At 41.4% G+C, this 23298-nt stretch overlaps 1 protein-coding gene across 3 annotated transcripts in view; it reads left to right on the top strand.

Moving 5' to 3' along the window:
• RTN3 (reticulon 3) overlaps nt 1-23112 on the top strand; it is a 46645-nt gene extending 23533 nt beyond the window's left edge. Inside the window, exons 2-8 of one of the 3 annotated variants that reach the window (XM_071221395.1) lie at nt 430-2754; nt 16442-16649; nt 18674-18812; nt 19209-19278; nt 19741-19787; nt 20635-20693; nt 22169-23112. In XM_071221395.1, the coding sequence (XP_071077496.1) occupies nt 430-2754; nt 16442-16649; nt 18674-18812; nt 19209-19278; nt 19741-19787; nt 20635-20693; nt 22169-22214 (2894 nt within the window). In that variant the 3' untranslated portion in view covers nt 22215-23112. Of the gene's footprint in view, nt 1-429; nt 3684-16441; nt 16650-18673; nt 18813-19208; nt 19279-19740; nt 19788-20634; nt 20694-22168 lie in introns of those variants that run through there. The other 2 variants (XM_024574017.4, XM_045183467.2) reach the window with 2 other exon arrangements.
• Nucleotides 23113-23298: the final 186 nt, after the last annotated feature.

Below are 23298 nucleotides of genomic sequence, written 5' to 3'. Positions count from 1 at the left end.
AAGCGGTATGTTCTGACTTGTTCAGATGAGAGCTTATCAGCACTTCATAGTATCAAGTTGTTTGTTTTGTATGGATCGCCTTGTTTCTGTTGGACACAGAACAAAGAGGGACTTCCCCAGATTTCCCAGTATCATCCCTTCTTTATGCTTTACCTTTACAATGGAAAAAGTCGACTGAAAAGTGTCATGGAAAAAAAATTGGCTTTTGTTATTTGCAGTTTGAGCATGATGTGGCTTTTCTGTTCACCTTTGGCAATTTTGTGCATGGCTGTAGGGTAACAGTTGGCACGGTTTTGTTTCGTGTTTGTGTGTGTACATCCTGTGTGTGTATGTGTAATTTTACAAATGAAAAGCATGCTGCTTGGCCTGACCAGCTAATGCACAGTTGTACCTGGTAAACAATTTTTTTCTTTCAAATTCTAACCATAGAGGGAATGAGCTCTCTTTGCTCTGGTGAGCCACCTTCAGAGATTTTGACTTCCTCCTTTCTTTCATCTTCTGAAATACATAAAACTGACATTGCAATACTACATGGAGAACAAAGCAAAGTGTTAGGCAGCCAGCCTATTTTAGCCAAAGAAGGAAAAAACTGCTTGGCTCTTCTAGATGTGGAAAAGATGGAAAAGCCTCAGGAGACCAGTAAAGATGGAGCCGACTCCCCAGTTCCTGTTGGGGAAGGAGGTCACTGTCACCGCCCTTCCATTCCAGCCAGTTTCCCAGGTCATTCTGCTTTTCTCTCAGAGGAAGTTGTTCAAACGAAGGAACAGAGAAGTAAAGACCAAGGATCCAAGAACCCCAGTGAGATACCAAGTGGGAATGACAAAACGGACTTGGCTGCTGATGACAGGTTTACTTTGCTTACAGCCCAGAAACCACCCACTGAGCAGGCTAGGGCAGAAGGCATTGGCACATACTCCTTACTCCCATCCGAAGTGTCAGGAGGTGGTGGTATTGAAAAGGATTCCCCCGAATCACCATTTGAAGTAATTATCGACAGAGCAGCATTTGACAAAGAATATAAAAACGCATATAAGGAGAGTGCCAATGATTTTGGTAGCTGGGCAATGCACACTGATCAAGAATCATCTGCAGACATTTCAGAGTCTAATGACAAAGTATTTCCACTGAGAAATAAAGAGGCAGGGCGTTTCCCAACCTCCGCCTTGCTCACTAGGCAGTTTTCACACACAACTGCAGCACTAGAAGAGGTGTCTAGGTGTGTCAGTGATATGCATAATTTTACTAATGAAATACTGACTTGGGATTTGGTTCCCCAAGTGAAGCAGCAGAGCGATAAAGCCGACTACATCACAAAAACTACAGGACTTGACACGAGCGACTATAATTCAGAAATTCCTGTTGTAAGTCTTAAAACTAACACTCATCAGAAAATTCCTGTATGTTCTATTAATGGGAGCATGCCCATCGCTAAATCAACCAGTAACTGGGCAGAAGCATCTCTCCCACAAGAAAATGCTGCCGTTGAAAAACCTATACCAAGCTCTCTTGATTCCACAACAGACGCCAACGTCAAAGGTGCGCAAGGCAACGTGCACAAACCAGGTGACGCGCTTTCAGAGTCACCTGGATCTCTGCCTGAGAAACGTGTCTCTCTGGGTTCTGGCGTGGCCACAGTAAAAGTGTTTCTACCTGACGGCCACCCGAAGGGTGAAATGAACCGGCAGAGCTCTGTGTTGGGAGAAGTGACCGAGGCTGATAGTTCTGGTGAGTCTGATGACACAGTAATAGAGGACATCACAGCCAGTATTTCATTTGAAAGTAACAAAATTCAGGCCGAAAAACCTGTTTCCATTCCAAGTGCTGTCGTAAAAGCAGATGAGAAAGAAATCAAAGAGATTCTCAATTATAACAGGGAAACCAAAGCATCTGAAAACTTTGAAGGGCCAGTCCGTGACTCTGAGCCACAAATTAAGCCTGGTATGGCAACAGGTTCCCACGTACCTGATATGAATGTTACGTCGGGAGATGTGAAGCAGTCAGATAGAATGAGTGATACTATTCCTGAAAAGGCTCTTACAGCTGAGGACCCAAAACTTCCTTCAGCAGCATCTTCAAATGTTGTTAATGAGACAGAATTCTCACCAAACCTGAAAGCCGCTGCCCACTTGGAGTCATTACATGAAAAAAGTATTAAAGGTATACATGATTCTTCCCCGGAGGACCTGATGGTAGCCTTTACAGAAACCAGAGAGAAAGGAATAGTGGATAAAAGTGAAGGGAACGCATTTGAAGCAACATCAGAGAGGGCTGCGGACTTCAAAACAACTCTTTCTGTAGGAGTCTTGTATGAATGTGAGTCAGGTGGTTCTGAAATTAAAGACATAAAAAGCAAATACTCTCAACAAAACAAAGAATTAAGTGGAAGTGAGCTTTTGGATGTTTTCCCTACCCAAGGTACTTCAGTAGCATCTCTCGACTTAGAACAGGAACAGCTCACAATCAAAGCCCTTAAAGAATTGAGTGAGAGGCAGACTGAGAAGTCCGCCCCTGCACGGGATAAAGTGGACTCTCCTGAAGAAACACTCAAACAGACTTTCACATTTGCTCCAGAATCTTCTCAGCCACAGAGGTCACATGATGTCCAAGAACACACAGATGTCAAGGGATCTGATGTTGGGATTTTCAGAAAGCCCACCATTATCAAAGAAACCACTAGTGTAGATGTGTCCCGCCTCAGCAAGACCGAGCTGGTAAACAAGCGTGTCCTAGCAGGACTTCTGACAGACTCCACAGGTAACCGTTTACACCGCGTACTGGGGACAGGTAGATTTTTGTTAGTGGTTGCTTGATTCGGCTTTCTTATACAAATATTTCCCAAAGCAGTAGACCACTTGGTAAAACTAATATTCTCCTAAAAAATTTGTATACTCCAGTTTTTCCTGTGTTGTTCTTTCCTTACAGGTGACCCTAGGGTGAGTGATACTTTTTAACAGTATCACTAGGCTCTCATTTATTTACAAAGCTTACTTTTAAATCTCCAGAATAGTACACTACTCACTTCACACTTGGGTTTTTTGCTATGGGCCTTGTGAAATCTATTTGGCAATCAAAGATAAAGGAATTCCTGCTGGGATAGACAGTAAATGAAACTTTTAATTAATTTGATCTTATACCGTAGAGATATTATGCTCCAAAAGTAGGTAACCTGTATTGTAACACTATTTTGTGAGTAATACTTAGGAGACCTCATGTGTTCTACTTTAGACCTTATTTAATATTCTTCAGGCCAAACTCATTATATGGTACTGAAAGCCCTTTTCTTACCTTCTGTTTATTTGAATGATTCCTTTTCTAGCAGTTGGCCTTCCATTAAATTACCTCAAATGCTGTCTGTTCTGGGGTCTTGGAAAGTGTAAGAGAAAAAGGATACTTAGGGCCTCCAAAAGGGAGTGTCAGCCTCTAATCTGCTACCAAGTTCTGTACTTGCTTTATGGTCATTGTAGGTGCTCTGTGGGCGTCTATGGGTTTTTCAAGCTTTTTTGACAATAGATCTCTTTTTCAAATGAAATTCTTTGAAAAGTAATTTCAAATATTATTTGAAATGCAGGGAGTTAAATATTTAAAACACAAATGATATATTTGTTATTACAAACTTACAAGTGTGATGGACCATGTACCTATTTTCCTGTGAGGTGTTGCTATGCACGGAGGGGGCTCAGTCCTGGCAGCTGGCTCCCTCTCCTCACCGCAGCCCCAGCACTGCCCCACCCCTGTGGCAGGGGCGCCCTCAAAAGGAGCGAATGAGACGCCTCTCCAACCTCGTCCCTCACTAATGTGCACTAACTTGGTGTGCTTGGTGAGGTGCCTGTGTCCCCAGCTGCGCCTCAGCGTCCTGACATTCTCGGTCACCTGTGGCCCTTGTTGAGGCCCATGGCTGCTGTGGCAGAAGGGCACCACTTACCTTTTATAGAGGCATTTCGTTTCCTGACTACAGACCACGGGCAGATAAGTTCATCTTCCTAGATGGTAATCCTTAAAAGAGAGAGATTTATAATGGTATCATGAGAATTAAATATGAAAATGCAGGTAATACAGTGCCTCGGACATAGTAAATATTCATTTAGCACCAAGTATAGGACCTGGCTGGATAATTATTTGTTAATTAATTGTTAACTAAGTGGATGAATTGTTAATAATTATCAGTAACAACATCAAAGTTTGTTTTTTTTTAATAAACTCAAAGATTTGAAATGGTAGCAAAGGATACTTGTTATTCCCTAGTAATTGAAGATTATTGAGCATGGATTTAGGAGTGCTAAGTTCTCATTGTTGCCTTCTGTGTCTAGAAGTGTGACCTCGAACAGTTAAGTTACGTCACCTTTTGAGGATTCGATTTCCTTATCTGTAAAGTGAAGATGTTAAGGTTAGATGATCTTTAATATCATTTCAATAATACGATTCTCTGACTCTGGTATATCTTAGGTTTCGTCATCAGTTGCTATGATTCTTACAAGCAGTTCTGTTGAGTGATGAGGCGTATGGGAATTAGGCTACAAGAACTCCAGTGTCTAAATCTGGCAAGTTCCTGCTCTAGCGTGACCTTAGACAACTAGCCTGACTGGTTCAACAAATTCCTTTGTTAATATGGTGATAATTGTTTTGCCCTGCTTTAGTGTTGTAGTAAATAAAGTTCTGTGTGAATACTGATTAGTATTTCTCAACCGAGTTATTTCACCTAGGAGAGGTAGAAAGGGCTATGGAAGTTTAGGATATTTGTCACTGACCAACTTCTATGATTAATACATACTTTTAGATGATAATTAAGGAAAACAAGTATAATTAGACCAAGAAGCCGACAGGTCTTCCTTTTTGAGTTCAGAATTGAAAACCTTTTTAAATTGTCTTACTTTATGAGTAAATCTTTTAAAATATGAACTACTTCAGTAAAATCTATCAGTCTCTAGTTCTTTTCCAAGTGTACAAGCGATACATTCACCAATATAGACAATATGCCAGGCCATAAAACAACTCAGTAAATTTAAAGGGTTAAAATAATACAAAATATGTTCTAAGATCACAATGAAATTAAATTTTAGAACAAAGAAAAATAAGATACCTAGGAAAATTCCCAAATATTTGAAACTTAAGCAAAGATACTTTTACATAATCTATAGCTTAACGAAATCACCAGAAACAAATTGTAATGTTTGAAACTGAATGACAGCGAAAATACAATATGTCAAACTTGAGGAACACGGTGCTGAGAGGGAAACTTACAGCTCTAAATGTGTAGGTTAGAAAAGAAAAATAATCCAAAGATCTAAGGTTTCAACTTAAAAAGCTAAAAAAAGAAGAGCAAAGTGAGTAGAAGGAAATTACAAAGGTAAGAGCAGAAATCAGTGGAATAAAAAGCAAAATGATAATTCCAAAATTTGGTTTTGGAAAAGATCGACAAAGTCCATTTGTTGATTAATCAAGAAAAAAAAAAACATTACCAATATCAAGCATGAAAAAGGGGTTATCACTTAAGATCCTACAGATATTAGAAGGGTAGTAGACTAATAACAGCTTTTATGCCAACAAATTTATCAATTTAGATGAAATGGACAAATTTCTTGAAAAGAATACAACTTACCAAAGCTAACATAATTTCTATTAAATTTGTTATCAAAAGTCTACTAAAAAAAATGGTCCAGCCCCGAAATTTTACAAGGAGAATCTTCCAGGCATTTCAGGAAAAAGAAGAGAAAATTTTCTAAATAGTAGACTAGTAGATAGTAACACCAAAACTGGACAAAGACATACAAAAATAAAAATTATAGACTAATATCCCTCATGCAAATAATAAGATAAAAAATTCTTACCAAATTATTAGCAAATCAACAATATATCAGAAGGTTAATGAATCATGGCTACATGGAGTTTGTTCAAGGAATACAAACTTGTTTTGTGTGTGTGTGTGTTTTAAAGATTTTTATTTTTAGATAGAGGGGAAGGGAGGTAGAAAGAGAGAGAGAAACATCAATGTGTGGTTGCCTCTTGCACACCCCCTACTGGGGACCTGGCCTGCAACCTAGGCATGTGCCCTGACCAGGAATCAAACCCGCGAATTTTTGGATCGAAGGTCACACTCAGTCCACTGAGCTACACCAGCCAGATGAAACCATAAAACTTTTAGAAAAAAGCATAGAAAAATATCTTCATGATTTGGGGGTAGGCAAAGATTTCTTAGGTCACAGAATGCGCTAGGCACGAAATAATAAATTAGACTTAATCAGAATTGAAACTCCCTCATTAAAAGACACCACTAATAGGCAAGTCATTGCCTGGGGAAAAGTACATTATTTACAAAACATTATCTGATAAATGCTTAATATCCAGAAAATAGTAAAAACTACATTCTAACATTAAAAGGACAAACAACATAATGAAAGAAATTGGGCAGAAAAGATTCTGACACCTCACGAAAGATACACAAATGACAGAGAATCCAATGAAAATGTGTTCAGCACCATGAATCTTCACATAATTAAAATGGAAATACTATGGCACTGCACATCCTCCTGAATGGCTAAAACTAAAGACTGGCAACACCTATGCTGGTGAGGTTGTGGAACAGCTACAATGTATTAACTGTTGGTAAGAATGTAAAATAAAATAGTACAAATACTTTGGAGAAAGGTTGGCTTGGGGGGGGTTAGAGAATTGACCCATGACCTAGTAATTCTACTGTTGAGAAATAAAAACGTGTTCGTACAAAGACATAACATGTTCATAGCCATTTTGTTCATTAATAGCTCAAAGCTGGAATCAGCCCGTTGTCTACCATAAGGGAATAGATAACCTGTGGTGTAGCTAGTTATCTTGCAGAAATATGGGTGGCTCAGAAATTATGTCAAGTTAACAAAACAGTACAAAAGTAATCCATACTGCATGATTCCATTTAAGTGAAATTCTAGAACAAGCAAACTTTGGTGCAGAGAAAGGAATCAGAGCAGTGGTTACGTCTTGGGGTATTGACTGGGGAGGAACATGAAACTTTGGGGGTAATGGTTATGTTCTCTAGCCTGATAGGGTTACATAGGTACGAGCTCTGTCCGGAAAAATCCACCCATTGTTAAGATAACACAAACAGTTTGCATGACATCGATGTAACCTGGCAGCCAAGGAGAGTGGACTGGAATGCGCATGTGTGAACAATGATGACTTCACTGTACTGGTCAGTGGAGGCGGTAGACACCATTGAGTGAGCATGTGTACTGTGTGGTCATTGCATTCAAAATGACTGAGCCAGTAGAGCAACAAATCTGCAGCAAATTTTGTGTTGAGCTTCAACATTCCTCTGAAAACTATTCAGATGACTCAGAAGGCCGCAGTTGCTATGGGCAACTGGTGATTGTCAGCTTTATCACGACAACTCATGCTTTATGTCTTGGGCAGTTTTTTAGCAAAATATCAAATCACCCAGGTTAAATCAGCCTCCCTATAGCCCAGATTTGGCACCCTGCGACTTCTGGCTTTTCCCAAAACTAAAATCACCTTTGAAAGGGAAGAGATTTCAAACCACCAATGAGATTCGATGGAGCAGCTAATAGCAGTTGGGAGAACTGTGAGGTCCCAAGGTGCCTACTCTGAAGGGGACTGAAGCATCATTATCATATGCACAATGTCTCTTGTACCTTCTTTAATAAATGTCTCTTTTTCATGTTGCATATCTGGATGCCTTCTAGACCAACTTCACATATGCATGTGTTCAAACTCAGTGCATGTATTGTGTATTGCATTGTATGTAAATTTTACATCAAAGGAAAAAATAAATATTGAACTTTAATGACATGCAATCTCAAATAGATTGGGTTTATACGTGGGAGAGTAGATTCAAGATGGTTGACCTTTGGCCCTGACTGGTGTGGCTCGGTTGGTTGGTCACTGATCCACAAGGTGAAAGGTCACCGGTTTGATCCCTAGGTTGCAGGTTTGGTCCAGGTCTGGGCATGTGCAGAAGGCAGCTGATAAATCTTTCTCCCTCTTTCTCCCTCCCTCCCCTTCTCTTAAAAGCGGGGGGGGGGGGGGGGGGGGGGGGAGGACAGTTGACCTTTGGGAATGGCTGAAGTTGGAGTCAAAATAAGGGCTTTCCCAAAATCCAGTAATAAAAATCAGTGGGTAGAGAGTCAGCAAGGTTTGCTGTGTTCTCTCTTGAAATGGCAGGGACCAGTATCTTTTTTCCTTAACCTTGAGATTATCGTTGGATGTGTTAGTGCCCTCTTTTGGTGTAAGAAGAGTACTACAGGATGCAGCTGGCATCTTTTATTATGGGCTAGAGGTAGACATCCTTTTAACTTTTTAAAATACGTGATAACATCACATTACAGATTTGAAAAATAAAAGGAAAGAATGACTTATAATTCTACCAGCAATATAAATACTCTTGGTGACTACATTCTTTGATGCTTTATCTGCCATTAGCAAAATAATTAAAGTTATAAAAAGAGTCTGTGTTATGTATTGAAATGGATTCTAGGAAATAAAAGGCATAATTAGTACAGCACAAGACTTTGAACGTGTATTGCTACACAACAGTAGGTCTTTTATATTTCCATAGGAATTTTAGAATTAGTTTGTCCATTTCTACCAAAAAAGAAAAAGCCTACAAAAATTCTGATTGGAATTACATAGAATTATAGATAAAACTTGTTAGACAATTAACATCTTAGCAAATTTTAGCCTTTTAACTCATGAAAACAATACAGCATTCTACTAATTCAGGACTTCATTAGTTTCTCAGCAATATTTTATAGATTTCAGTGTATAGGTCTTACACACCTTGGGCTAGATTTATGCCCAAGCCTTTTTCTATTTTCATGCTGTATAACATGGTATTTTAAACTCAGTTTCTGAGTTGTTAATGCTAATATGTGGAAATACAATTAATTTTGTGTGTTCTGCAAACTTGCTAAACTAACTTACTAGTTCTAGTAGCTTTTTTGTAGATTCCATCAGAATTTCTGCATAGGTAATCATGCCATCATGAATAATGACAATTTTGCTTCTTCCTTTTTAGTCTTGTCTTTTTCTTGACTTGCTGTACTGACTAGAACCTCTAATATAATGTTTAGTAGAAGCGCCGAGAGAGAATGTCCTTGTCTTTTTGTATTAAATACGGTAGCTCTAGGTTCCTCGTAGATTCCCTCTATCCAGTTAAGGACGTTTCTTTCTATAAGCTAGCTTGCTGAGAGATTTTATCTGAAGCAGTGTTGGGTTTTTATTAAATGCCTTTTCTGTATCTTTTAAGATGATCATACAGTTACTCTTTTTTAGTTTGTTGATATGATGAATTTTATGGAATGATTTATGAATGTTAAACCAATTTTGCTTTTTTTTTAAAGCCCACTTGGTCATGTTATATTCTTTCTACATGTTGTTAGGTAATTTGCTAAATTTTTGTTAAGGATTTTTATGCCTTTTTCATGAGCAATATTAGTCTGTAGTTTTCTCTTCCTGTACTGTTTTTGCCTAGTTTTAGAATCAGGGTAATACTGGCCTTATAAAATGTATTGGGAAACACTGTGGTCTCTTAATTTGTCTGCGAGAATTTATATAGAATAGTATTATTTCTTGTTTAATGTTTGGCAGAATTCCCCAGTAAGGCCATCTGGGCCTGGAGTTTTCTGTATGGGAAGCATTTTATCTATAAGCTTTATTTCTAATAGATACAGGACTATTCAGTTGCTTTCTTTCTTTCTTTTAATTTTTATAAAGAGTTTATTTGAGCCAAACTAATGATGTACGCCAAGGAGCAAGATATCAAATGCTTCCAGTTTACCTATTTTTTCAGTGAGCTTTGGTAGTTTGTATCTTTGGAAGAATTTGTTCTCTTAATCCAAATTGTCTAATTTATTGGCATAACAGTGTTGATAATACTCCCTTATCTTTGTAATGCCTGTAAAATCTATACTGGTGTCATTTATTTCATTCTTGATATTGGAAATTTGTATGTTTTACTTTTTCTTGATCAGTCTAGCTAGAGTTTTATCTATTTTATTGCTTCTCAACCAACTTTGGTTTTATTGACATTTCTGTGTTGTTTTTCAGTTACCTGTTTTATTGATTTTTACTCTTGATTTTTATTATTTCCTTTCTTCTATTTCCTTGGTTTAAGTTGTTCTTTTTCTAGCTTTTGAGGTTGAAATTCAGATGCTGATTTGTCATCTTTCTCCTTTTCTAATGTAAGCACTTTTGGGTGGGGTGGAGGGATGGGGAGAAAAGGCATACAACTGTAATTGAATAACAATAAATTTTTTTTTAAAAGAAAAAAATAAACAAACAAACCCCCCCAAAAAATGTAAGCACTTTCATACTATGTACTATTTTAGCTGGAGCCCCCCAATTTCTTTTTGTATTGTTTGTCCATTACCATTTAGTCCCCCTATACTCCCCTCCCTCCCACAATCACAAATTCTGATTTTCACTCAGTTCAAAATACTTTCTGATTTTTCTGTTGATTTTTCTTTTTTGATTCATGGGTTGTTTAGAAGTATGTTGTTTAGTTTACAAATATTGAGCATTTTCCCAAGATCTTTCTATTATTGTTCCTAATGTAGTCAGAAAACATATAAAAAGCAACTCGAATCCTTTCAAATTTATTGGGACTACTTCATGGCCCAGGATTTGCTTTATCTTGGAAAATAAATGTTCCACGTGTACCTGAAAAGAATGTGTGTTTTATTGCTGTGTGGAGTGTTCCATACATGTCAAATCGGCTAACAGTGTTCAAGTCCTCTACATCCTTACCGATGGTCAGTCCACTTTTTTTTTTAATATTGTGTTTACTTATCTTTAGAAGGAAGGGAAGGGAGGGAGATAGAGAGGGAGAGAAATATTGATGTGCAGGAGACACACCCATCAGTTGTCTCTCGCATGCCACTAACTGGGGACCTGGCCCACAACCCAGGCGTGTGCCCAGACCAGGAATCAACCAGCATCCTTTCGGTTCACAGGCCGACGCTCAGTCCACTGAGCCACACCAGCCAGGGCTGTCTGTCTACTCTTCATTCCAAGTATTAGGAGAGGGGTATTGAAATCCCTGACTATAGTTGTAGATCTGTTTGGGTTTTTTACACCTTAATTGAGACACAGTTCACATACCTATGCAATTCATCCATTTAAGTGTACAACTAAATTTGCTTTTGTCATTACCACTATCCAACTTTGGAATGTTTTAGTCCCCCCACCAAAAAGAAACCTCATGACTATCAGCAGCCCCTCCCCATTTTCCACCATCACCACAGCCCTAAACAACTAAAGATCTACTTTCTTTTTAAATTCTTTTTAAGATTATTTATTTATTTTTAGACAGGTCAAGGGAGGACTAAAGAGAGCGAGAGAAACGTCGGTGTGTGGTGCCTCTTGCACACCCCCTACTGGGGACCTGACTTGCAACCCAGACATGTGCCCTGACTGGGAATCGAACCAGTGACCCTTTTGGTTCTCAGGCCGGTGTTCAATCCACTGAGCCACACCAGCCAGGGCTAAAGATCTACTTTCTCTATAGATTTGCTTATTCTGGATGTTTAATATAAATGGAATCATATAACATGGTCTTTTGTCGTTGGCTTCTTTTATTTAGCCTCATGTTTCCAGCTTTACTCATGTTGTAGCATCAGAACTTCATTCCTTTTTATTGCCAAATGGTCATTCCACCGTATGGGCACACTGTCTTATTCTGTGTTCGCATTCATCAGTTGATGGATGTCTGGGTTGTTTCCACTTTGGTGCTATTAGGAGTAATGCTTACGAACATTGGTATACATTATTTTTTTGTGTTGTTGTATGTTCTGACTTTATTTGTTGGGCGTTTGCCTAAGAGTGGAATTATTGGGTCATGTAATAGCTATGTTTAGCTTTCCAAGGAGCTGTCAGGTCGTTTTTCAGAGCAGCCGCACCATTTCTCACTCCCATGAGGAATGTAGGTTCCAGTTTCTCCACATTCTTACATATATTTGTTTCTACATTCTTTATTTTAGCCACCCTAGTGGGTTCATTTGAGTTTTGATTTGCATTTCCCTAACAACTAATGATGTTGAGCAGCTTTTAATGTGCCGTTGGCCATTTGTGTATCTTTGGAGAAGTGTCTGTTCAGATCTTTCGTTCCTTTTTCATTTGGGCTAATGTTTTTTATTGAGTTATAATTCTTTATGTATCTGGATGCAGATACTTTACCAGATATGTAATTTGCAAATACATTGTTGTTTTCTGACTTTTCTTGTCACTTTCTTGGTATGGCACAGAGGTTTTTAATTTTGATATAGTCCTATTTATTTATTTATTTATTTATTTATTTATGTCACTTGTGCTTTTGGTATCATCTGAGAAATGTCTGCCGCCCAAGATCACAAAGACATATTGTGTTTTCTTCTAAGAACTTTAAGATACTTTCTCAGTTTTCTGAAATAACCATTTTATATCTTTTTCTGTCTGTAAACCTTCTTTGCCCTCCTGCCCCCACCCCAGCTAATGACCTCAGCTCCTTTTTGTTGAGAAAATAGAAGCTTTCAAAAAGAAGTCCCTCTTCTTCAATTCGGGCCTCTCTGTCTCTTCATCCTCATCACTGTTATCAGGGACAGCCTTTTACCGGTATCTCGGGTCTTCATCCCTCTGTTTTGGACCTCACTGTGTCTGCCCCCATTTTTCTTCCTGTTTGTTTCTGCAAATAAGCATGCTTTAAAGTTTTCCACCTTTAAGACACTGTGCCTTGCTCCCCGTGTCTCTCTGCTCTTTACAGCCGGACTTCTCAGGCGTTTTTGCTCATGGTGCCTCGGTGTGTCTTCACCGATTTCCTCTTCACCGCCCTCCAATCGCTCGTGATCAGGCTGTCACCTCTCTCCATGCTGCCCAGCTCAGGGTCTCTGTTCCCCTTGTGCAGCCGCAGCAGGCTCGGCCAGTTTGCACACCCTGCTTCTCAAAGCACTCGGCGCTCAGCTTCTGTGATGCCCGACTCTCGCAGTCAGCCCCGCCTCCCTGGTTCTGTCCCCTTTCCTGTCACCAGCTCCTCCTCTTGACTCAACTGCTAAATATCGGAGTGTCTCAGAATTAAGACCTGGGCCTCCTTCCCTATCAGTACTAGGTAACCTCATCCATTTCAGCACCCTTTAAATATTATTGGTGTGCTGGTGACTTCCAGACATGTGTCTCCAGCTCAGACTTGCCCTGTGTGCTCCCCTCTGGTGGATCTCACCTCCCCTTTAATGAGGGGTGTTTCTGGACATCCATCCCAAATTAGCGTACTCTGTACTCTGCACTTTTTCTTCTCCATAAATGACACCCCATTCAGCCATTTCCTCAGGCCCCAAAGCCAGGTGTCCTATTTTGTCACCTGCCACATCTAGTCCATCATCAAGTTCTGCTTCTACTTCGAAAATATAGCTTGCCTTGTCCACTCGTCTCCATCCTGGCTGCCCCTGTCCTAGTTTCAGTGACCATCATCTCTCACTTGGACCTCAAGGTTAGCCTTCCAGGGAGCCTCTCGGCCTGTACTGTGTTGCCCCATCCTGACCCATTTTCTCTGTAGAGCATTAAAAGGGTTCCTCTTGTTAAAATGTGTCATGTCCTTCCCCTGCTTGACATTTCTTTAGTGACTCCACGTTTCACCCAAGGTGAAATCCAAGCCCCTTACCCTGCTTTGTGAAAGTGCTCCAGGATCCAGCCCCTCCCCCAGCTCCAGCCTCATCTCCTGCGCTCTCCCCTTCACTCAGCACACACTTCCATCCAATGACCTCTGACCCGTTAGCAGGTTGTGTGCTGCCTATCTCTAGGGGGCAGCATTCACACGTGTTAGTTTTTAAAGTCTCTATTTTGTTTTTCTTGAAGTGGCTTTGTAGAAACACACCTTTAAAATTTTGTAGTTATTTATTTTTTTAGAGTGAGTGGAAGGGAGGAAGAAAGAGGAGAGAAACAGCAATCGGCTGCCTCTTGCATGACCCCCAACAGGGGACCGGGCCTGCAACCCAGGCATGTGCCCGGACCAGAAATTGAACCGGTGATCCCTTGGTTTGCAGGCCGGCACTCAGTCCCCTGAGCCACACCAGCCAGGGCTAGCGTAGTCTTTACGACAAGTTTCCAGCAGATGGCAGTAAGAGTTCATGAGCACAGGGTGGCTCTTCTGGTTTGCACAAAGCTGGACTTGCCTGTAGCCTCTTCATCCAGTTTCCTCTCACTGACACGTCATGGTCTTTCACTCTGGGCGCCAGCCTCATCCTCTGAGCATTTATTTCTTATTCTTCTTTTCAAATATTTCAAACTTAAAGAATAGCAAGCATAGTACAAAAAAATTCCCATATAACCCTCATTCGAGCACACCAGTTCTTAACATTCAGTTACTTTTGCCTTATCACTCCATCCCTCTCTCTGTAGATACGTATGTGTGCGCGCTTAAAATCCTCATCCAAGGACATGCTCAGAGAGGGGAAGGGAGGGAGAAAAACATCGATGTGAGGGAAACACTGATTGGTTGCCTCTCGTACGTGCCCCACCAGGGACCAAACCCACCACCAAGGCATGGGCCCTGACCAGGAATTGAACCCGAGACCTTTGGTTTATGGGATGATGCTCCAACCAACCGAGCCACACCAGCCAGGGCATATATGATAGACCCATGCTTTTTCCTGAGCCTGTACCCCTCAGTACTTCGGAGTGTGTTTCTTTTGAACAAGAATTTTTTTTGTTTGATAGTACACTTAAATTTTTATCAAATTTAGGAAACAGTTTTGATAGTACTTTTATCGTTTATATAGTCCACATTCAGATTTTGTCAGTTGTCCCTGTGATGTTTTTATAGCTATTTTTACTCCCGCCTCCAGCGAACAGTCTGTGGGCATACTTGGCCTTTCTGTGTTGTCGAGTTGCCTGTCGCTCACACCACTGATACTTTTGAAGAATACAGGCCAGTTGTTTTCTAGACTATTTCTCAGTCTGCATTTGTCCAGTGTTTCTCATTAGATTCCTGCTGTTTTTCCAAGAACACCGTAGAAGTGATCTTGTGTCCTTCTCACGGTATTACATCAGGAGGCACATGGTGTCGGTTTGTTCCATACTAATAAGCATTCTGTGTTGAAACTGTCCCTGTAGTTATATGAATGGTGACGTGCATGTACTTGAACTCTGAGTACAGGAATTGCTCTTGAAAGTAGACAGCGTTCTCTTCAGCTTTCTGTCCAGCCAGGTGCACCTGAGTTACCTCCCACGTCCCTCCTTCCTTTGCAATATCACTGTCTGGGACTTGAGACCTCCTCACAATGTCCCTAATACCTCTGCTTTCTCCGAGTAGTCACATCTCCTGGCCAGACTCTTGCAACCAGTGATTGTTTGTTCTATACAATAAATGTCTGTAGTATTGTCTTAGTTTCAAGTTAGGTTTCCTTGGCTCTAGCAAGGTTAGGCGTCAGAGAAGTGTTGAAGTTGAATGTGGGGAGGAACTAGGTGCCAGGGGGTCAGCTGGAATCAGATTCAAGTTCATTTTACCCTCAGTCACAGTCTTCCAAGCTAACCATATTTTCATCATAGTTCAAATTTGAGTGGTTACTGTGTCATTTACAGTGCTAAGCTTTCTGTATGCATTTGCCTTATATATTCCTTAAAACAACTCTAGGAAATTGAAGTCACTTTCTTCATTTTATAGATGAGAAAACAAAGATGTAGAAAGGTTAGTTAACATAAAGTTACCAGGACTCAAACCCATGATTCTCCAACTCCAAAGCCCTTGCTCTTTTTTGATATAAGCAAAGAGTAGTACAGAAGAAACTTGCAATAGTAGAGCTACTAATGTTGAAATTGGCCTTCACAGATTCAAATTCAAATGTGTCATTACTAGATTGGAGGTCATTGCTAGCAGTTGATACCCAGGGTTTTTGAGGTCTCTTCAGGTAGAAGAACGTAGATTTTTCCAGTTTGGATGTCCCCAGCCATTAAGACCCACGTGCCTGGGACAGTCTCTGTTTATTCCTGTTTCCTAACAATCATTAATAGTATCCCCACTTATTTTCAAAACTGTCATGGTTTAGGCAGTGATAAGGCCCCTTACCCATAATCCGTCCTGGGTACTCTTCAGAATAACATAGGGACTGGCATTTCATAGTAGCTAACACCAATAGAGCTTGATTTATTTTTATTCACGACTCCCTCTGCCCCCAGCCCAATTTATACATGTCAGTGTAGCTTTGGTTTTATAGCGTGTTGACCCAGCTGACCTATAGGCATAGTTTGAAGTTCCTAAGTGTTTATAAACCTGTCCAGAAACCAGCGGAGCCTTTTGAGTTGTGCACCATCACCCCTGACAGGTGGTTCTCACCTACCAGATTCTCTGAAGGAGGGGCACCTGTAATTGCACGCTAGGCTCGTGTCTCAGGCACGCAGGACACAGGCGGCGAGCAGCCCAGCCTGAGGCTGCCGGGGGTCCGCTAACGAGTGTTCCCCTTTCCTCCGGCAGTGCACGACCTGATTTTCTGGCGAGACGTGAAGAAGACCGGGTTTGTCTTCGGCACCACGCTGATCGTGCTGCTTTCCCTGGCAGCTTTCAGTGTCATCAGTGTGGTTTCTTACCTCATCCTGGCTCTGCTCTTCGTCACCATCAGCTTCAGGGTCTACAAGTCTGTCGTCCAAGCTGTACAGAAGTCAGAAGAAGGCCATCCATTCAAGTGAGTTGAAGGGTCACAAGTAACACTCTGCAATTTAGTGAAGGCGTTTGTTGAGACTGGGGAGGTATAAAAACCAGACCTGACAAAAAGTCAAGGATTATAGGGCCTAACACCGCTAATCAGTGGCGTGAAACAGCAGCAGTATACCGTGGGACCACCTAAAGAAGTGACCTTTTAGGAGCCAAGAACTTTTGACAAGCTAGAGTCTTACACTTTAAGACCAAAGAGGACTGTCTGAATTCCCGAGCAAGACGGGACACAGCACCTAGGACGGCACCTGGTTAGATGGGGGCCCCAGCGCAGGTTTAAGCTTCCACATCGTGCAGTCTCAGAACGACTTTGAGGTCTTGGTGTTGAGGCCGCACTCTCCGTGATACTCAGAACTCAGTGCATTTACCTCCGTTTTATTGCTGGGCACATCTTGATGAATGTAGGTCATGCATTTCTGGGATCCAGTTGCTAGCTTTTCAGATGGCGCTATAACCTTTAATAACTATGTTCCTCACACTTTTCCTGTTGAAAATCTTAGGCCATAAAAACTTTTTAACATTAGCAAATGATAGTTTTTTTTGTTTTGTTTTTAATATTTTAAGATTTTATTCATTAGTTTTTAGAAAGGGGAAAGGAGGGAGAGAAGCATCGGTGTGTGAGAGAAATATCAGTCAGTTGCCTCTCACACATCCCCACCCGAGGGTCTGGCCCACAACCCAGGCATGCGCCCTGACCAGGAATCGAACCGGCAACCTTTCAGTCCACAGACCACGCTCAGTCCAGTGAGGCACACCGGCCAGAGTGCAAGTGACAGTTTCTTACAAACCTTTTTCTCACAGAGAGAGAAATCCTGCTGGGCCCTCTCAGGACGGGCAGAATCAGTGTCTGGCCGTGGCTCCGGTCCTTGGATTTTCTCTTGGTGAAAGTAGAAGGAATAATTTAAAACTATATGTGGCATTTGAAAAGTTACTACAAATTAGCTTTAACAAATCAACAGTTGTTAAATGAATGAGTGAATAGATTTTACTATTTTGCCACAAGTTCAGATGTCTTAGGGTTTTTTCCCTCTTACATGACCCTGTTGTGAATTTGTAAAATGTGTTTTGCCAAGTTCCATTAATTACGACTACTTTTTACAACTTTTGTATTTGGTAGTAACTATTTTCTTAATCAATACAGAAAAGCATGCCTGTTAACTCTGTCTTTCCCGCAAGACTGGAGGCTCCCCAAGGGAAGGCAGGCCTACCTTTGCCGATAGCCCCAGTGCCTCACCCACTGGTGCTGGGAGGCGCTGGGTCAGTACCGAACGAATGGACAAGTCATGAGTAAATGGTTACACCTCAGTCTGTGGAGCCTCTGGGAATAGAACCCAGGTCTGTCTTTTTCTGTGGTTTCGGTTTGGTCAAACTCAATAGCTCCCCTCCTTTTTGTTTTTTTTAAACAAATATTTTATATCTCCTTTATCATTTTACAAAGAAATTCATAAGTAATATATCTATAAACAAAAATTTTTAAATAGATCATAATTGTAATATAAAGGAATGATAACACAGCTATGTATAATAAAATTATCTTTATTCCAGCAAATATATAATTGCTTGGAAATGACTACACCAAAAGTAATAATAATAGTAATAACAATAATAATAATAGAAATAATAATGAAAATAAAAATATCATATACTTGCACTTACATGTCTAATTTCCAGTACAGACGTGATTCTTCAAAATGGAGGGAAAAAATCTTAGTAAAGTGTAATATAAACAAAATACAGTTTTAGAAAATTCAGGATCTGTTAAAACTGGGGAAAACATCTTGTGACTGTCCCGCACTTTGTAGACATCCAACACGTTTGCCTCTGCCGCTAAGTGACAGTGGTGCCTCCGCCCCACCCCATGACGACAAAAAATGTCCCTGGAGATTTCTAAAATGCAACCGTGGGGGCTCTCACGCTCTGAAGAGCTGCTCTGCTAACAAAAGCGGTCTTCTCCTTCCATGTCCGATGTGTGGCTGCTGTTTCTTCTTCTGGAAGGGCCTACCTGGACGTGGACATCACTCTGTCCTCCGAAGCCTTCCACAGTTACGTGAACGCCGCCCTGGCGCACATCAACAAGGCCCTGAAGCTCGTTATTCGCCTCTTCCTGGTGGAGGACCTGGTTGACTCCTTGAAGGTCAGTCCCGCTACAGTTCTCGGTGGTGGGCCAAGGAACACCTGCGGCGAGGTTATAATTCAGGGGAAAAACAGTAAGTGGGGTTTTATCAGACAAAAACGATTTATATGCTCATCTCCATCAACCTGTAAAAACAGGGATGGGGTCGTTGGAGAAGGCGTCTGGTGCCTGGAGGACTGACGTCGGGACAGGGATGACGTAATTGCAGAAATGCAGTTACAGCCTGTCTTACGCACCCTCGAGCGCACAGCACAGACGGGGTAACCTCACTTTGCAGCTGCGGCATGCGCCACTAAACTCACGTAGCCTTCATCAGCTGGAGGAAAATGGCATCCATTAGGCTGAATTTTGTGTTAAAATTATTCCTGCTTAACCCCGTGGTGTTGGCCTTCACAGCTGGCTGTCTTCATGTGGCTGATGACCTATGTTGGTGCCGTTTTCAATGGAATCACCCTTCTGATTCTTGGTAAGGTGGCAAGGGAAACGCCTCTGTGTTCTTTGCAGTGACGGGTAAGAGCAGAGCCAACCGGATGCCCAGCACGGCTCCGCTCCGTCTTCACGGCCTGGCCTTGAACACCCCTAGGAACTTGAACTAGGTATTGAAGGAACCTGTGTTTCTGGCCGTAGGTTTATTAAATGGTCCTAATTTTAAAGCAATATCGAAACAGCTAGAAGTAAACGACAGTCACCTAGACTTGTTTTAAATATAGGTGTCTTATTTGTAGAAGCCGTTTTCATAATTTGGAAATGACTTGCGGTAGCGTATGTACCTGTATCTAACTGTCCTTAACTGAGAGACCTAGCTAGAACTTCCTTATTGAGGATCTGTGTTCTCCTGTATCTCATGAAGAAAAGCGTGTTACGTGAGTCCTGAGACTGCGACCGTCCCATATTTACACTTGCCGTGTCCCATGATTCTGTCTTCCAGCTGAACTGCTCGTTTTCAGCGTTCCCATCGTCTATGAGAAGTACAAGGTGAGCGCCGGCCTGTTTCTCATCGGACGTGCCCGTTGCTATGTGACTAGTTTTTTAGTTCATTTTTTAGGCTTGGAGAGTTCAGAGCAATCTCTTCAAACCCTTTCGGCTCTAACTTTGTAAGTCAGGTGCCTGTAAGAAACTGGTAACGGTGGTCTCCTCCGGGCAGAAACCGGGCTCGGAGCGACAAGCGTAGGAAGACCGACGTTTACACCCTGTTGTGTGCCTTTTGCGTTTTTATCACATGGCTGCATTATCTGTTCCCCAAAAAATAAGTTGAAAAAAATGTTTAAATAAATAAAAACTCATGTCTAAAAAGAAGCTATTACGGAACTATGAAGGCTGTTCAGGTTCTATCGGCGTGAACAGGTGTTTGCATTGTGGGATGGTGTATGCAGATATGTTAGATTCTGTGAGGTTACTCTTCTGACTGAGCCACCACCAGCAGACTTCACAGTTTTTTGGTATTGAGTGATTAGTCTTACCCAGGAGCCAAAACACATCTATGATTACAGAACGTAGATCAAGACGCATGTTATCTAGTATTGAGAAAATGCTGTTGTAACTCCAGCATCTCCAAAGGGAACGCCTAGCAAAGTAAGACTTCACCTCTGCAAAAGAAATTAGTGGTTTTTACTACAACTGAGTATGGAGTATTTTGTGGCTTAACTTGAAGTCTGAAATCCAGGAGTTTAAAAATTGCTTTTAAAAGCTGGGCATTATTTTCGTCTTCCAGAATATTCAGTAGTGTTTTTAAAAAATGGTTACTCCAGACGAAAGAACATTACCTCCAGGGAAGTTGTTGATCTGTGTGTGGCCACAACTGAATCACTTTCTTTCCTTACAGACCCAGATCGATCACTACGTTGGCATCGCCCGCGATCAGACCAAGTCGATTGTTGAGAAGTAAGTGTGCTCAGGTTGCGCATTTCACTGCGGTGCTATTCCTCCGCCAGGTTTAGTCTCCTGTGCCAAATGCTGACACCAGCTTTCACCCTGGGTGGGGGGATCCTTGGTTAATAGTTTGATTTTACAAGAAATTGTTTCATCTGCTTCTTTAAAAACACATTCTTTGTATCTTAAATTAAAAAGGATCAATGGGAAAAAATTGCTAGTAAATATGTATAGAGTTGCTTGAAATGAAATGCTTCTGTTATAAGTTACAGAAAAAGGGGATCAGTGGGGTCAGGACCCCTTTGCCCTTTGAACTGGCTTTAAGTGTTGGTGGTGCCTCCCTCTCCTTTATTTTAATCTGTGTCCATTGTGAGCCAGATTCTTCCCTCTTTCTAGAAGTAAACGTTGTAGTAAATGAGTGCCTTCAGGGCCAACACTGCCCCTTTACGAAGAGGATCAGATCCGCTTCCTCTTTTAAAACCAATTTAATTTAAATCAAATAATGAAATATTAATAGCCCTTTTTTTAAATTTTGCATTATTTATAGCAAACACTATTAGCCCAACACTTCAAATTAAAATGTGGACATTTTTCTTTTTTTTTTTTTTTCAGCTATTCTTTAAGAAACAAAACATCATAGTGAAACCCACCATTTGTGTCAGTCCCTTTCACACCACAGATTTTAGTGCTTTTTCCAGCTTTAGTCACAGGAAACCGGCTGTATTCAAACAACTCTGGCTTGATCCAGGGTCTTTACCTGCTCTCTGTAGGTGTACGTTGGAGCTGAAACCAGGCGAGGGCAGTTGGCACAAAATATGTACCTAGGATTCACTCCGATTTTGAAAGATGGTTGGTCAGAGCTTAGCTTTAAACCTAATGTCTTGATTAGCAGTGTTGGCTGACTCAGCCCCCTGCTGTGGGATGTCACACTTGTGGGGACTAGCTTCCTTCCACATTAGCTAAGGGGTGTGAATGACCTTGGTAATGATGAACCTTCATAAACGAAATAAAGGCAGCTTTGGTGTCCTACTGAGAGCAGGGAACTATTGGCATCTCCTGTAGTTTTTCCAAATAGGTCTTGACCCTTGACTCCTGGGACCCTTGACTTCTGATTCCTTTTTTGGTACCAGCGGGTGACCTGGCATTTACAGAGAACTGGGCTCTTCTACTGCCGATGTGTAGAGCACAGTCAGCAGACATTACACAATGCCCAGTACTCCTCACTCCTCTCTGGAACCCCCAGCGACAGTCCCATGAGGTTCTGGCCATGAAAGGGGGCAGCAGGCGCAGTGGTAGGGCCCGGGAGTGGGTCTTGGTGGAGCCCTCAGCCCACCCCACGCCAGACTCCTGTCATCCAGAGTGAGCCCTCTGGACATGGGAGATTGTCACACTGCTCCAGCGTGTCCAGGCCTGTCCTCCAGCATCACTGTTGGAATAAAAACCTAGAACTAATGACTGCTTCTACCTTTTCTTTTCCTCCTCAATAGGATCCAAGCAAAACTACCTGGAATTGCAAAGAAAAAGGCAGAATAAGTACACGGAAACCAGAAATGCCACAGTTACTAAAACACCACTTAATAGTTATAACGTTGTTACTTGTACTTTGAAGGGAAGTGCTCAGTGTCAGCTTGAGCCTGCATTCCAAGCTTTTTTTTTTTTCAATTTGGTGTTTCCCCCTCCTTTCCCTTTACCTGCAGTATCAAGCACAAGAATTATTGGACTAAAAAATGAACTGATATCTTAGAACTCAAAAGAATAAAGACAGAATCAGTTGAATGGGTAAATCAGTACCTTAATGGTGGTGGAGCTTTTCTGTGTAGCTTGAAAGGGGAAAGATTGGCGGGTAAAAGAAAAAAAGGAAGATAAAACACATCTTTTGGGTTCTTCTATTTAATTTTCAAAGCTATGTAATTTTCTTACATAGCTTCCCATCATAATTCTGCCCTATTTTTAAGTTAAGAAATAATGGTTAAATTAAGAAGAAATTATCTGGGGACAAGAATGGGATTCCTTCCCACGGGTCTGTGTCTTTTGCAGCCCTTGCTCCCTTCTTCCTGCCCCACAACGTGAGCGGCTACCCCTCATGTTCCTCCTCTTCACTTACTGATGTAACTCTCAACTCTGAATAACTTACAGGTGACAGTAATATCCTGGTTCCCAGAATGCCACCTGATAGCCGAGCATGGGAACAGAAAGTGGGGCTGGGGAGGGGTCAGCAGGAGCGCCACTCCCTCCCGCTCACACCTAGGGAAGGAAAGGCTCCACCATCCCGCACCGGGTGTCTGGGTCGTTTCGGACATCAGTTCTGAGCTTCGTTTGAGAACTCATTCCAGAATGTGCTTTCCTCCCTCTTCCCTATCCACCTCACCTCAAGTTTAATAAATACGGTTGTACTTTTCTTATTATGAAATAAATGTCTGTAACTGCTGTACACTGCTGTAAACTTGTTAGAGAAAAAAATCTGCATGTGGGCTCCTCAGTTGTCAAGTTATCGTGATCCTATCTCAGTTCGTGTGTGGTGAGGGGAGACATTCTCAAGAGGCGAACTACAGAAACACAAAGGCTTTTTATCTTTTATCTTTTCCCTCCAGCTTCCCCCTTCACAGCCTACATCTTT

The sequence above is a fragment of the Desmodus rotundus genome, chromosome 5, assembly GCF_022682495.2.
Source record: "Desmodus rotundus isolate HL8 chromosome 5, HLdesRot8A.1, whole genome shotgun sequence".
Taxonomy (NCBI): Eukaryota; Metazoa; Chordata; class Mammalia; order Chiroptera; family Phyllostomidae; genus Desmodus; species Desmodus rotundus.
Note: the sequence above shows the minus strand (reverse complement) of the source record. Positions and strands in the feature narration are given on the sequence as shown.